Here is a 15,509-nt window from a genome sequence, read left to right as displayed (position 1 = left end):
ATCAGGAAGGGCAGCAAATATTAGCAACAAGAGTATGTTCTTCTACATCTCTCTTTCTCCTTTATCACAATGAGAAATGACAGATGAGAATCATATTCAATACCTGCTTTTTGTTTTGTCCCCAAACCTTACTGTTCCATTGCTCAATATTTCCTAATCCTTCTGAATGCTTTTTAATAGACAGGGAGGATTTACTCCCATTTCTATATTTTGCCACTGAAATAATGACTAGGAGTGAGACTCATGAGATTTCTGAATTCATTCTTTTTATAATATTCATTCTTATTTATAAGTAGGAACAAAGAAAAATCACAGGAGATTGAGAAACTTTACTCTCTATACTTCTAAAATCTGTTTTCTCCCTGATGGCTCAAACACTTAATATCATTGTCCTGAGGCATATCTCTCCTCTCTCTCCCTCCTTAACTTTTCTGTTGCAGGAGCTTTTGCTTCTGACCATGGAACTTTTCAGATATCAGTTGTTTTGTTTTCTGTCTCACTAAATTTTCAATACTACACCTAGCACTCTTTGCCACATAATATATAGAGATGGAATCTAAAGAAAAATGGACAACTGCATAAAAAATTATCCTCTTTAGCCGCTATTAAAAAGCTACTTCACTGATCACTAGTAGACAGGAAGTGATATTTACACATGGGGATTTCTAAATTTTAATAACTTGCAACAAACTTGAGTATGAGCAACAAGGAACTTCCTTCCAGTTACCAAAGTTACAGATACGTACAAAAATCCAAGTTGTTGTAGAATAATGAAATACCAGCATTGGGTTTGCATGGAAAAGCCTGAAAAGCAAGTTGCAACATGAAAGATGTGACTAGTGGCTTAATTTACAAACATATCTGCAGAAGAGTTTTTAAAAAAGGTATAAAGGAACACAGTACCATGTTTGAAAATTAAGTATCCTTGCACTTCCAAGTTTAATTAAAGCTGAGCTGAAACACGCAGTACAATTTCTTAATATGGATGAGAAAACTTAGAGCTACTTCCAGCAGATCTGATCAGATCTGTTTAACAGGCTACCTCCATGGCATGTGTTGTCCTACAATCACTGAAACATTATTTACTTTGGCCCCCAGTATTTGTTTCATAACCCTCTTAGAAGAAGAGTGATAAGTAATGCAGACCACACATGCTAAAATTCTGAGAGTTACGCCTTCTTCTCTTTTTAAAGTATCAGATACACATTGAATATATACTTCTCTGGGACCAGTGAGAATGGAAATTGCATTATTCTATGGAAAAATGGCATAAAAAACTATTGTACTTATTGCTGATTTTCAAAATAATTCAAGGAAATCTGGATCCAACTATGACTCCTGATGATGTGGATGTTGAAACTTCTTTGCAGATAGCTGGGTCCTGAGGGAAACATATCACAGTTGAATGTTTTTATTAAGATTACATTATCAAAAATAAAAATACTTTGGTTTTGGTGACTACTACCCCAGTAAAAATGGAATATTTTAATTTTTTTAAAATAAATCAGGTGGAAATATACACTGGCCACTAGTTTTAAAATTTCAATAGTCTTGTTACATGAGTACTATCAAAATTACATCTTATATGCAATATATCTATTTTTCTCCTTACACTAGGTGTGGTGCACAACAGACCACAATCAGATTAATTCAATAAACAAAGCCATGTGTGGCAAAGGCAGCATGCTTTTATGCATAGAGTGGAGGGTGCTTTAGGAGATTAGATAAACACAGCTGCTGCCAGTTTACCAAACAAGAGCCAGGACTGAGGCAGGGAGGGCTGAAAATACTTGGTGGACAGCAGAAAGTCAGGCACAGAATAAAGGGAGAAGTATCTAAAGGACACATCCCTACATTTAACACAAACCTCATGTAAATTATGCCTGAAAGAATGAGCAAACAAATTTCTACAAATAAGTAATCATACGGGGTCTAGTATGAGTGCACGTTTCTGGTGTGTCTGGTGAGCTTTCAAATTGTGAGCCATGTAAAGCAGACCACTACAATCCATGGGTTTCTGTGGGTTCAAAGAGAAGCCAAAAAGAGACCCGAATCACCTTTTGCCTCTACCTCTCCTAGAACAGTTACATGCCCAAAGCAATCCATTTCTAAGTAGTTTTTTGTATGACATTTATTTTCTGAGCCAAGTGTTGACAGAAAGCTGGATTACTTTTAATTGACTCTAAACAGGGAAACTGAAGCGTAAATTTCACATATCAACAAGGTGAAGAGAAGCAAACTATGAATAAGTGTTTGCATGATTAGCCCATAGATATTTGTTTTGTCTTATTCCTTTACTGGTACACAGGAAGGGCCATGGGAATTCCCAGACACATCCACATCCTTTGGGTTATACACTTTCCTAGTTAGTGTTATCGGCAACATTATGTTGTGCAAATATGTTACGTGGACAGGAAATTGTTATACTGCCATTGCTCATATCAGTTTGACAACTTCAAATTTTAGTCACTAGAAAGAGGGTCAACATCCTTTTTTCAAAATATCTTTCCTTTTTTAAACATGCAATGATTGCTGCAAAATCTTACTTCCTCAAATAACTGCTCAAAGAAGAAATTTTTATCTTCCATTGAGTGTTTTTGTACCAAATATTGCCTAATAGTTTTCTCCACTGTAATGACACACAGTTACTAGGACAAATGTTGGGAATAGCTAGTAGAACGCTAACTCTTTTTTATTGCATGGATTCTATCAAAGCACAGTAGCTATCCCATGACTTTACCCATAATGTGACAGACTAGCAATAGCGTTGTTCTATGGTTTAATCACAGCAGATGAGTAACAGCCCTCAGTTTACGTAGAAAGATTAAAATAAATCAAAACTGCAACAATATCTAGACATTTATGTACATTTTGCTTTAGAGAGGTCTCAGTGTAAGACTGTATCTCACTTTACCTAACACCATGAAAACACTTCACACAATAAGATTGCTTATAACAAGCATTATGAACAGAGTGATAAGTTGTTATTGCAGAAGCAGAAATGTTACTTGAAAAGAAGTTTTGAAAGAATGCAGTTCTTTAATCTGGGTAATGGAAAAAAGTTAACTCCAGCGACAGTGCTACAAGATTAGTATTGATCTTCCTACTATTAAAGTTAAACTGTTTCTTTTTTTCACTTTAAATGATTGATGGAAACATTGACACAAAGTGATTACACATTGTATTAAACTATATACTGATACTGGAAGTACCAGCAGGCCAAAGATGAAAGCAGAGCAGGGCTGGCAATGACATGGAGCTCCATGCTTCTGATTTTAGAATCCAGCTGCTCTGCCTCGCTGAACTTGATGCATGTGTGCAGGATAAAATTTTACATAACATGTAACAATACTCTGTATCTTTTCAGATGATGGGAAAAATTTAAATATCATGGAAAGGACTTTAGATTTCAGGATTCTTCTCTCTGAAAAAGTTGTTTATAATGTTAGATTCCAATAATTCGTAATATAGCAGGAATTATTTCTCTAGCTATTTCACATTTAATTAGATTTTGCATAACTGGACCAGAATTCTTAGCAAATATTTCAGCTATTGCCCTCTTACCCTATAAATAGGTATGCTTCTAAGAATGACTACAGAATTTCTATGAGTTAGAGCTACTCATCTGAGAGAGTGCTGATTCAATGTAACTTTAATGAAGATGAATAAACTGTTTACGTATGTGGTGCCATCTCATAGTCTGTAACACCACCAGTGGCTGCTGGGGCCATTACTGCATGCCACTCACTGTTGATTTTTATTCTCATGACTAATTAAGACAAAACATAAATTGAGCAGGTAATTTATGAGAAGTCTCTGTAAAAAAATGAAGGTAAACCAAAGGTAGTATAAAGAGTAGGTCAGATAAACAACAGACGTCTGTGGGCCATTATCTGACTCAATATGACTGGCCACATACTAATTTTATAGATGTGCTGTTCAGTTTTTGGAGAGCAGATTGATGATTCTTTGACAAAGGAGCCTATTGGCACTAAGTAAATAGATAATCACCTTTCCTCCTGCTCTCAACAGGCTGTGCAAGCAGGGTGCTCAGTATTCCCTTTTCAGGCAATGAAGATATTTAAGTCTTTTTAATGTGTGTTGCAGTGGATCTTCGGATCCTGTCTAGTTGTACAAAATTTATGGAGAAGCACATTGTTGCCCATGAAGAGCCTTTCCCTGGAACTCTTGACTAAAATTATGATTATTCTCATGTAAAGTAATTGCAGTAATTGGCCACACTGTGCAGTGAATACAATAAAATCTACAAATGGGCTACTAACTTGAGCAGATTCTGTGCTGGCTGCCTGTGTGGTTGTTGGGAGCACTACATTTGAATAAACTAGATGGTCTAATGCCTTCTCTAAATAAAACCTGTGTTATTTTAAGGAAGAAAAAGCAGAATAATATATGCTGCTGCTCCAGCCTCACTAGACATTGGCAGGCTTTTTTTAAAAAAGTCACCTAATTAACACAGAGAGAATTGTACGTGCTATCAAACCTCTGTACAATAAACATCTAGACGCAATAAATCCATGATATTAGGCTGTTTCCACTAGAGGAACCAGTGAAAATCAGTGCTCGGAAAGTCCAAAACTAAAAGCAACAAGAAATGGCCATCAGGCCTCTTAGCAGGCACTGGCTTTGCCGTGAGGAGCTGCAAGGCGCAGCTGGCAGAGCTGCCCGACAGTGACATCCAGTGGGAGACGCGCGGGCAGCCGCTCCTGCTGCCCTCGCGGCTCTTTGAACGCCCTACTGTCCAAGCTGTCTCTCTGGATTCAACACCGTTCTTTTTCTCTGGCAGACACTCAGTAGCTGGTTCCACTTATGTAAATTGTCCTTACAAGAACTAAACTATCAGTGAAGCATCTTGTGCTTTCAGAAAAAACTTCGCTCTAGTCGTTGTAATGATTCTGCTACTTATCTTAGTGTTGATAAAAAACACATTTCCCTGGTCTCCACCCAACTAATGAAAACATCTCGTAGTTTTCATTCAGAACTAGACCTGACTCTGCAGGTCACAGATATTTCTGCATACTCCACGTGGTCCAGATTGAAGCCTTTTGCAATCCTGTTTGATTTGGGTATATTCTAGGTTATTCCATTCTCTTTGTTGCTGTCAAGAATATCTTCCATCCTTCCTCCCATTTACACATCTAACAGAAGAAGCCATCGTTTCCCAGCCGTACAAATCCACAGATTTCACTTCTCAATTCCCCTGAAACTCAAGCAATTCCCTTCCCTGGCTTTTTGAGGGGATGTTTTGAAGAGTAGTGTTACTTGTCTGTTCTCTGTATTGAGACACTCAGGTGTCTCAATACAGAGGTACTGGCATGTCTGCTCTTTGGACATTAACAACCCTGAAACACAGAAGTTGTTCCAGTTCAAGCTCTTTCATCTTATGCTACCCACGCCATTTACCAGTCAGAACCCTGGGCACATCGTAATTCTGATTTCCCACAAATGTACAGCTCCAGCCCTGTCTGGCTTGGTAGGTAATGTACCGTGTGATCCTGAAACACTGATTCTCTTGCTCTGTTCTCAAACCTTGAAATGAGTCACCCCTAAAGTTTATTATCAAGTTCAACTCAGCAAACACTTTTCTAGGGTCAGGCTGTGCTCTAGCTTGTGTATTGACGGGAATGAAAGGGATCTTTGTGCCCTTTCTCTGCATGCTTGTGTGGCAAGTGGAACAAATTAACTTTGTGGTATTATACCCATTCCTGGAATGAATCATATGTTTGGTAAATCACAGGAGGGATGGTGGTTTGCAGCAGTAATCTAAAACTATAGAGGCAGTAAGATGTGCTCACTCCATTCTTCTAGACCGCTGGCTAATCTATTCAATAATCATATCCTGAAATAAAAATAGAGTTTCTCAATGCACTGGAAATATCCAGAAGAATTTCATTATTAATTGGTTATTAATTTATTAAATTCAAGTGAGAAGGCTGAGAAGTAAAACATCTCAAAAATCATTAAATTACTAGGAAAAAAGTTGCTTATTTTATCTTTTGTGAATTTTCATCATTATATTTATAACAAAGTATTTAGAAAGTCCATCTGTAAATGATCAGGTGGGGTTTCCTAGATGAGCAAACAGAAAAGCGAACATGGAGCATCATAAAGAAACTAACTCAAGTCATCAGAAGGATTGGACTCTAGATGCATTGGACAGAAGTCTGCCAGTGGATCCAGTGGAGCAGTGACAGGACTGGCAGGCTGATCAGAAATCTGGCTGGGAGCTTTGGGTTTTTAGCCAGGCCTGAGTCTGCCAGGGCACTCTGGCAGTCTCAGGCAAACACTGAAGATATTTGCTGACAGGAGAGGAAAGGTGATACTCTGCTTGTGAAAGGGAGTGGTGGCAGACCCAAATTCTTTTGATCATTCCCCACAGTCTTAATCTTTTAAGTACCTTCAGGACTTGTGCTATGGCTTGTTTATGCCCACACAGCTTTCACTATCTACTCTTTTCTTCCCTGGCCAGTTTTATGCCTCCCTATACCAGTTCTAGCCTCCCTTAGCTCTCAGGTTCCTACTTTTTTTCAGTCTTGGCCTTCTTTTTTCAGCCATTTCCTCCTATCTCTCAGTCTCATTCACATCCAGCCCCACCCTTCCCTCAAATCCTGCCTGCTGTCCCTTGCATGCCAGTCCTCCCTCCACCTCCTCTCTCTGGCAGCCATTCTCCTGCTGTCCTAGACTTCCATTTTACTTCTGGTGTCTTTGCTGAGCCAGTCCTGCCTTTCAGTCTGTTACTGTGGCTCAACAGAAGCACAATGGCCCACTGTCTACAGCCTTAGGTTAAATGCTTTCATGATACTGACTTTTTGAATCCCTAATCCTTCTCAGACAGCTGCTAGGTCCTGCTTTCCTTATCAACCAAAGTATTCCTTATCAACTTCAGGAACCTATTTAGCAGCAATACCCAGTTCTACTTTTTCATTACATTCATCTCAGGACCAGTGTTTGTCCATTGTGACTGCTCTGTCAGGACAATCACTGATGTGAAGATCACTGGGTACACCATGCAGGCACAGCCTACAGATCCTTTAGCTATAAAGCTCATCAAGTTGACTGAGCATACACCATGATTTATCAAAGTGGTTTGGGTAAATATGGATGAATTTTCTCAAATATGAGAAAAAGCTGGAAGCCTTTCTTTCTCCTTGTCCATTACAAATCCAAATAATGTGTAAGAATTTCTTACTACTATCCAACAAGGGATACCATGTTGTCTGGTTCTTTAATTTCATTCTTAAAAGTGACTGAATAATAAATATATTCTGATGTTTTCCAAAAATCTTCAGCACCTGCCATGAGAAATTTCAGACTGAATGGTTCAAGAGAGAGGAGGTCATAAACACCTGCTTTTAGAATGCAAACCTGACCAGCAGCTCGAGCATAGTAGGAGGCATTATGTTCAGTTTCTGGGTGTTACAGTTCAGGATTTTCCAAGCATAGTTACCTACAGAGAACAGTGCCTGCCTGCTAAGCTATTGTACATAAGCAAGATCATTTGAGAGCAATGGAAATTATGCTCAGCTGCACCTTCTCTAATTAGGCAGAAAATGTTTGCTTTTAAGCTGTTTCTCAGTTGCTGTGTCCTGTTATTAAGGTAATTGGTCTCTGTTCCTTGTCTGACCCAGAAGGGGATACAGATAGGGATAGTCATCTCACTTAACCAGTCTAGCAAGGAACTGTCATGTTTTCATTTAGCACCTTCCTCTCCCAGTCCACATTCCTGCTCCAGTTTTAATCAGGTAAGTTTCTTGGTAAGAAAGTTGAGCCCTAAGTGCAGGCAACACCAGGATTCATTCTCAGTGAATAAACTACATTCATAAGAAATAATTAGAACTTTGTTATTAAAGCTTGGAGTCAGGAAACTTGATTTCATGTTTGATTTTTTCTGTATATTTTATGTGACTTGATGAAAAACAAAGAGTTGAAAAATGCCCATATATTTACACTGCTGCCCATCTCTATTGCTGATGCTGATAAACATGTCTGAAGATGGTTAAGGTGTAAAGCATCCTTTAAAAACTACAAGTAGTCTCAGAAGCATAAATGTTAATCTCCCTCATTGTGGTTCCCCCACTGCAACACACCGAGCAGGTTAAATGGTTAGAAAATTTAAAAAATGTCTTAAAACTCAAATAAACCACTGTGAGTTCCTGGGTGCTCCAAGACTGTAAATAATTTCTTTTCCTTTGCAAGCAATGTTACATTCTTGAGACATCAGTGCAGACTTATGAGTGAATGTGGATCCTCATGTACTAATCTCCCATGGAAGTGGCTGTAACTGGATACAAGACTGAAATGAAGATATTTATTTTATAAAGTCATCATCTTGTCCATGTGGACCAGGGGACTGAGACCAAAGCTCCAACATGGGCTTCTCACCAGAGAGAGACAGAGCACAAAGCCAGTGGACCACCTCTGGCCAAGTCATCAGTGCTCACAAAGAAGGACCAGCTCTCTAATCTGATACTCTTTCTCCAGAATTCATTTTCATCTCATTTCTATTTCAACACTACCAAATATCACTTCTAAAGCTCCCTTCTTCTCACGGAATGCTCAAATGACTCAGATGCAGAACCAGGCTCTATCCTGTGAAGGTGGTAAAACAGAAAATCCAAAATCGATCATTTGGGCAATTTTTGGCAGGATTGGACAAATAACAAGCGAGAGTTTTTTGGATTACACTTTGGATGTGGGTGTTTAAATCTGTTATCCAATCTGAGCCTTGTTTCCTGGCATTTTCTTCAACTGTAGCATGAGGACCCTCATTTGTGAATACTGGCTCACGGTGGTGTGAAGCTCTGTGCACCCATCTCAAATGCTGGGCTGGAGCTCGAAACTGGGAGCCGAGCCCCACCTAGTGACACATGATAAAAATACTCAGCTGCTACTAAGTAGAATAAATGTTTTATTTGATCATGTTTGAAATTCAGGAAAAATAATAATTTTATTTGCAATTTTAAAAAATCTATTCTAATTGTGAGTTATTTTTTAGCATTTCTAAGATAATTACTCCTAGGCTAGCTGAAGAAATAAAAGAATTTTGATTGGTATTGCTCAGTAAAATCAGGCCTCTACAGCAGATTGGAAGTTTTTTTACATGAACTTCAGTTATCTGGACTCTGGAGTTTATTAAAAAATATTTGCTCCATTTTCTGTTTTCCTCTATTTACAGCAAGAATGGAACATAAAACTTAAAAAGGATCCTTCAAAAAGTGCCAGACCAACAGCAAAATATTAACATGTGATGACAGCAAGTCATCAGATTCTACTACAGGCCTTCATTACTGCCATTGTTCTGCAAGATGATTTTTCTTAATCAGATAATGATTCTGTCTCAGAATACTTTTTGTCCAGGTTAAAGGTTATTAATAATTTTGGTTAATTTTCTTGATATAATAAAAAGATTGAACTTATCTTATAAAAAAAGGTTAAGTTTCCTGTGAAATTTCACATTTGTATTTCAAGGGAAAATTACTTTCCCCACATATTTTTAAAGTGAAACAGCGCAAAATGATAAAAAAACTTTTCTCTCTTTAGGTTTTATAAGCACAAAACTACTCCTTCAGTTTTTAAATTTTATTTTAATTTTCATCTGAATTCTGAAAACTCCTAAAAATGGATTAATAATTAACATTAAAAGACAGAATCCTGATAAAGACAAGAACTAGGAGCTGGCTGGAAACTAAATGATTAATAAATCCTTTGTAAGACAGTTTTTAGAAATCTTTCCTGCTGTGTTTCTTCAGAACCACTTCTTGGGAGAAAGAGGGGGTGGGGTTAGAGGTGTGTGTAAATTTAAATCAGAATTGTAGCAGGTTCTGTCAAAACAATGAAAATGTCAATTTCAGAAACATCGCATGACTTAGCCTTTTGGAAAAATGTAGTTATTTCCAGTCAGCTTAGAAGGACTCTGAAATGTTCTGGGGCAGAGATTAATTCCTTTTTATAAAAGCCCAGTTTCTGATATTACCTACTTGCTTCTATCTATGCTAGTTTGTCACTCTGCATTTTCTCCAGAGAACTGGAATACATTGGCTTTGTTTTACTTTCCTGTTCTAGACAAGACTAGCCTAGTGCTCTGTCTCCTGTAAAAGATGGACCAATTCTTAAACAGTTTTGCAAAACAGCTTCCATCTAATTCAATTTTATTGCAATTGCAGATGTTGTGTTACTTCTTAAAGAGAATATTTATTTCTTCCACTGACTGTCAGGAAGAGGACAAAACCATACTTTTAACATCCTTCCAATTTTTAATTTTCTCTAGATTATTGAGCTGAATTTAGTGAACATATAAATAGGCAACAGGGACAGCACAGAGAAAACATGTTATTAAAAGTGGCTAATAATTCCCGCATTCCTCAGTCATCTGAGTTACAAGGATTGACCTAATTCGGTCATTCGGTCAATCGGTTATTCCTGTTGTTGCAGGTTATTCCTGTGCATGCAAAATGCATATGGACATAGATGAGAGTATGTATAGCATAATACAGCATGTCAGCGTGATGCAACTGTACAAACAACAGCCAAATAGCAGCTGAAAATCATCTACGGCTGGCTGTGTATTGATAATGCAGCCGGAACAGCAGAACGGGTGTTAGCGGGCTGGACAGGACAGAACAGCCCGCATTTTGCGCCGGCAGTGACATATCTTCAGCTATTCCCAGAAACAAGCTGATGAGGGGTGAAATATAAACCTCCCACCCTGGCTGGGGACCCCGTATAAACCTGCGGTTGTTTAGGAGCTGCCTCTCCCGGGAGCGGAGCGCCTCGGGGCAGCAGTGCCGCCCTGTGCCTGCCGCCGGCGCGGCGGCCGCGGCCACAGCGGCGGGCGGAGCTGCCGGAGGTGCCCCCGCCCGGCCCGGCCCGGCCCGGCCCGGCCCCGCGGCGCTGCAGCCGAGCCCCGGGCAGCCTGGCCGCCCCGGGCCCGCCCGCCGCCCCCGCGGAGCACGGCCCGGCCCGGCGCGGCACGGCGCGGCACGGCGGCCATGGAGCGGCGCGGGGGCCGGCGGCAGGTGAGCGGGGCCGGCACAGCGCGGGGCAGCGCGCCCGCCGCCGCACAGCGCCAGGTGTTCCGCACCGGGGGGGACAAGTGACGCCCTTGCTGAAATCTCCGCCCTTTGGAACTTGAGTTAATTTCACAGGAAGTTTGTTCTGTTGTTTTCTTGAACTTTTTTTTTTTTTTCCTATTTAGGACTCTGGAGATAGTGTTTCTGAGCTACGGGAATGGAGACCAGCCATTTACAGAAAGTGTACGGACACTCTCTGGCTGCTCCTCTTCTGTCTTTTCTGGGCTGGTTTGGTAAGCACGCACAGTTTGTTTGTTTGCTTCCTAGAAGGATAAATCAGATCCGAAGTTAATGGGGTTCTGCATTGTGTTACACTAAATCTAAACTGAAATTGTCACGGGCACAGGTCCGCAGGTTTGCCCAGGGATAGAGCTTACCTCTGTGGTGGTGCAGTGCTTTATTGTGGCGTCAGTCACACTTCTGAGTTCTGCCCATATGCTTTAGATACCATGTATACACAGGGCTTGGTTATTTAGTATTCACCTTTTTTGTAGGTCAGTCCAGGCTCTGACTGGGCTCTTTATTCTACTTATTTGTTCTATCATTGCTATCTTGCAACATACGTCCATGTGATGCTGCCTTAAGTCACTACCTTTGAATAGCGTGCACGCTTTTGGGAGAAGGCTTTGTCTTTCTGAAGCGTGAATGGGGTTTTTAATGTTATGTCTCAGTCTACTCAGGATTCTCATAAATACACTTTTTAATTCCATGCATAGTAGCTTCTTAAATGGAAGCTGATGCAGAATATTACCTATACATTTTGAATAGTACACAAATAGATGGTGAACTTTGTGAGCAGCATAGGGATTTTTTACCTGCTGTCTAATGCTTACTGCTTTGATCAGTGGAGGGGATGCCACAATTTAAACCTGTCAGATGGTAAGGATTCAGGATTTTTGTTTGGTTTCTCTCACTGCTTTTATTGCTCATTTCGTATGAAATAACTTATTGCATGCTTGTGTTTGTTTTCTTGTGTTTGATCTTATTTTTAAGATATTGAAGAAAATGTAATAACACGAATTTGTTCACATAGTGAAGAAATTGAAATCACATTAATAGCTCTGTGGAAATGGGTATCGTGGCCGTGTGCCCCTGAAGCTATTGCTCTGTTACTTAACAATATTTATTGCTTTTATCCAGCATTCTGCACTTAAAGAAAAAATATTCACCTACACAGGTGAGGTCATTTTCACCTTGAACCAGAATTTTTCTAAAAGCCTGTTTCAGTTGAATTACAGTGACAGCTTATTTCTTGTTTTCTTTCTGAGAATATTTTAATTATTAAAAAAAAACTTGCTCAGTAAACAAAGTGGATCTGGATATATTTTGTTATTGTAACAAATCACATCCACAAGTATCCACTAACATCACGTGTTAGTTTGAACTGAGGAATCTCTACAAAGATGTCCATATTGAGACAGCATTAACATGCCATCATAATTTTAAAAAAAAATCTGAACTAGTGAAGACTGCAAAATAAGAGTCTGCTGTAAGCAAAAATGAGATTGCTCTCAGAACCAAAGGAGCACATTCCTACATGTTTGTGTATGAGACGTTTTTGCCCAGATCCACTCTTTAGTCACAAGTACTAAAATAGAAGCACAGAATAAGGCTCTAAACCTGAAGCTAGAAGGCAGTTGTGCTGGTCTGTGCAATCTGTCTTGAGCACAGCCAATATTCAGCAGTGGTTAATGTGGACTGGGAAGCCTTGCTGCAGCCAGCAGCTGGCACACAGCCACAGACTCAGTGATTTCCCTTGGTGTTTGTGTGAAATGTGACTTGTTCCCCATGGGACAGAGGAGAAGCTTGCATCACTGAGTTGTTCAGTAGCTGGAGTGATGGGGAGGTAAGCCTTGGGTAAAGCAGCACTCAGGACTTTACCAGTTTCACAGAAGAATGAAATTGCTGCTCCTTGGCACTTGCAAAGGTTCTTTCCAAGGATTGTTTTGGCCCTCACAATGTACAGGAGGGCTTAAGCTGCATTCCTACACTGGTGTCTATTGGTGTTTTATTTTGACTGAGGATTGCTGCTACTTGTCCAGCAGAGGTACTTAGCTGCCCCTGAGGTTTACAAGAAGATGATCTACTGGAACTTTGATCTGGCAACAGAATGACTAAAAGGTCAGGGCAGTGTCACCTAAGTGCACAGTGTGGCTTTCTCTATGTTTTTCACATGTGTGAAAAAGTGCTCCTTCATGAAATTTCAGGTAATTTCTATTTTAAATGTATTTTGTGCTTAAAAATACCTCTGATTAAATTCACTAGCAGCTTCAAGGGCCCATCATGGCAGCAGTTCTATTGTCCAAGTGTGTCCTGAAGGTCACCCTGTAACATGAGATGCAGTGAGCACATGAAAAATTACCATTTGAATGATCTTGCCTAGCAACACACATGAACATCACTAGGGACAGTGTTCAGCACCTTAGTAATGCTTTCCTCTTATTTTAATCAGGACTTCTATCCTTCTTCTCCTGTGTTATTCTGCTTAATTTATATACTTTCAACAATAGATGAAGGAAAGCTCCAAGGAAGCAATAGGGCTGAACTTGCCCATGTGAGTTGCTCTGACCTTGTGCAGGTCAGTGAATTATAGATTTAACCGTTTGCAACCAGAAGGCAAAAATGCATGACCTAAAAGGAATATCTTGAATAGGAAGAAAAAGCTATGGTAGCATGCTTTCACATTTAAAAAAATATTTTAACAGATGTTTATAAGTGGCTATGCTGTGGTGGCTGGTGCTGCAGAAAGACTTGTGCTTGGATATGACAGCTTTGGGAACATATGTGGTCGGAAGAACACTCCTGTAGAAGGGGCAAATCTTTCTGGATTAGACATGACTAATAAAAAGTAAGTGCATCTGATAATGTATAGATAAATCAAATGTTTGAGAACTTAGTAAAATACACATCTAGTTGTCAATCATATACATCTGTTTATCTATACACTGTTGTACTGAAAGGCAAAAAAGGTGGGAATAGTGCAGAAAAGTGAGTGAAATTAAAAAGTTAGGATAGAATTTGAAAATATGTTGCATTGTTATGCTTTATGCAGCTGCCTTCTTAAAGAGGATCTTAAATGGGACATCAGCCAAACAGGCAGTCATTCTATGTGGCAAATCTTTCTACTTAAGGATGTTGCACATTGAAGTTCCCAGTCATTCCACTGACTCCTTTGGAAAAAGTTTCACTTGCTTTGTAGCACTTTAAAAAAGAAGGTTCAGAATTTAAACTTATAAAAAGCAAACAAACAAAAAAAAAGCTTGGTTTTTGAGAAGAGGATCTTTTTTTCTTTCTAGGTATGTGTTCTTTCTGAATTCATGCAGCCTGGAAATACAAAGCCTCAAAAGCAGTTCACTTTCCTTGTGCGTGGCAAGTTGTCCACAACAGCAGCTGGACTCTTTGGAAGATCTACAGAGTTTTGCAAGGAATAATGGTGTGCCACAGGGAATATGAGTACCTCAGTGTATCTGTAGAACGGTTGAGCAGCTTCCACTTGTTTTTTTTTTTTTTTATGGCTCTTACACTAGGGAGTCATATCTTACCATTAATTTCCTGAACAGCTCATGGTAACAGAAAATTTCTTGTTTCTGCTTCATTTCAAAACCATAGTTTCTAGAAATGTTACAGCTCTGTTATGCAAATTAGAAAGTTGTTCATTAATTCCTGCACAGTGCTGAGATTATGTAGCAGAAAACTGACTGTTGATAATGAACTAGTGAAGTTTGGTGGGGGTGCCAGTAGGTGACCAGAGTTCATATGTTGTTTGTGACTCTTGTCCAAATAGTTCCTTTAAATATAATTAAAACTATGGTGCAATTATTAATTCCACGAGGACACAAGTGGATTTATCCCTCTAGACATCAGATCCCAATGTTTGATATTCCATTTTGTTGTAGTTTAACCCCTGCTGGCAAGTAAGTACCACACAGCCACTCACTTCCCAACAAAACCAGGACTCACCTTGAAATTTTATCTGATTCTGGTGTCCAATATGAAAATGCTGTCAGAAGTAGCTGTTGTCTGAAAAAAGCTCCTTTTTATTCATGTCCAACATGTAAATAAAATAATCTGTAGCCTAAGCCTTATTTCATGGGGTATAGATAAACTTCAGACCATATGAATATTAATGGCTATTATTGTTGGTGGTCAGTATCCCATTCTTTTTTTTTTTCTGATTTATTTGGCAGGGATTGCTATTTAAATTGACAATATTTGTTTTAATTTAATTTTGGGATAGTTTGACATAATTTTGTGTCTGCAGAAAGCTGTAAACACCTGTGAGATTACATCATAAGTATTTTCAGTCTAACAAAACACAGTTACATCAAATTCCAGCTAAAACTGCTTGCATGTCAAGGCAGAGAGAAGTCTTGCATTTTGAATGGCTTGGATGTGCCCAGCCTTTCTTTCCCAGAAGTGATG

At 39.3% G+C, this 15,509-nt stretch overlaps 1 protein-coding gene across 7 annotated transcripts in view; it reads left to right on the top strand.

Moving 5' to 3' along the window:
- SLC44A3 (solute carrier family 44 member 3) overlaps window positions 1-15,509 on the top strand; it is a 91,959-nt gene that overhangs the window by 42,354 nt on the left and 34,096 nt on the right. For 5 of the 7 annotated variants that reach the window (XR_010366349.1, XR_010366346.1, XR_010366345.1 and 2 more), the window contains exons 1-4: window positions 10,920-11,033; window positions 11,213-11,320; window positions 13,793-13,935; window positions 14,384-14,520. Coding sequence is in view for 2 of the 7 variants with exons in the window: in XM_064428184.1 (XP_064284254.1) it covers window positions 11,007-11,033; window positions 11,213-11,320; window positions 13,793-13,935; window positions 14,384-14,520 (415 nt within the window). In the remaining 5 variants the exon portion in view is untranslated. Of the gene's footprint in view, window positions 1-10,919; window positions 11,034-11,212; window positions 11,321-13,792; window positions 13,936-14,383; window positions 14,521-15,509 lie in introns of those variants that run through there. The other 2 variants (XR_010366348.1, XR_010366347.1) reach the window with 1 other exon arrangement.

This window comes from Passer domesticus, chromosome 7, assembly GCF_036417665.1.
Source record: "Passer domesticus isolate bPasDom1 chromosome 7, bPasDom1.hap1, whole genome shotgun sequence".
NCBI classification, from domain to species: domain Eukaryota; kingdom Metazoa; phylum Chordata; class Aves; order Passeriformes; family Passeridae; genus Passer; species Passer domesticus.
The sequence above is the reverse complement of the archived record's forward strand: the minus strand, read 5'-3'. Positions and strand labels throughout refer to the sequence as shown.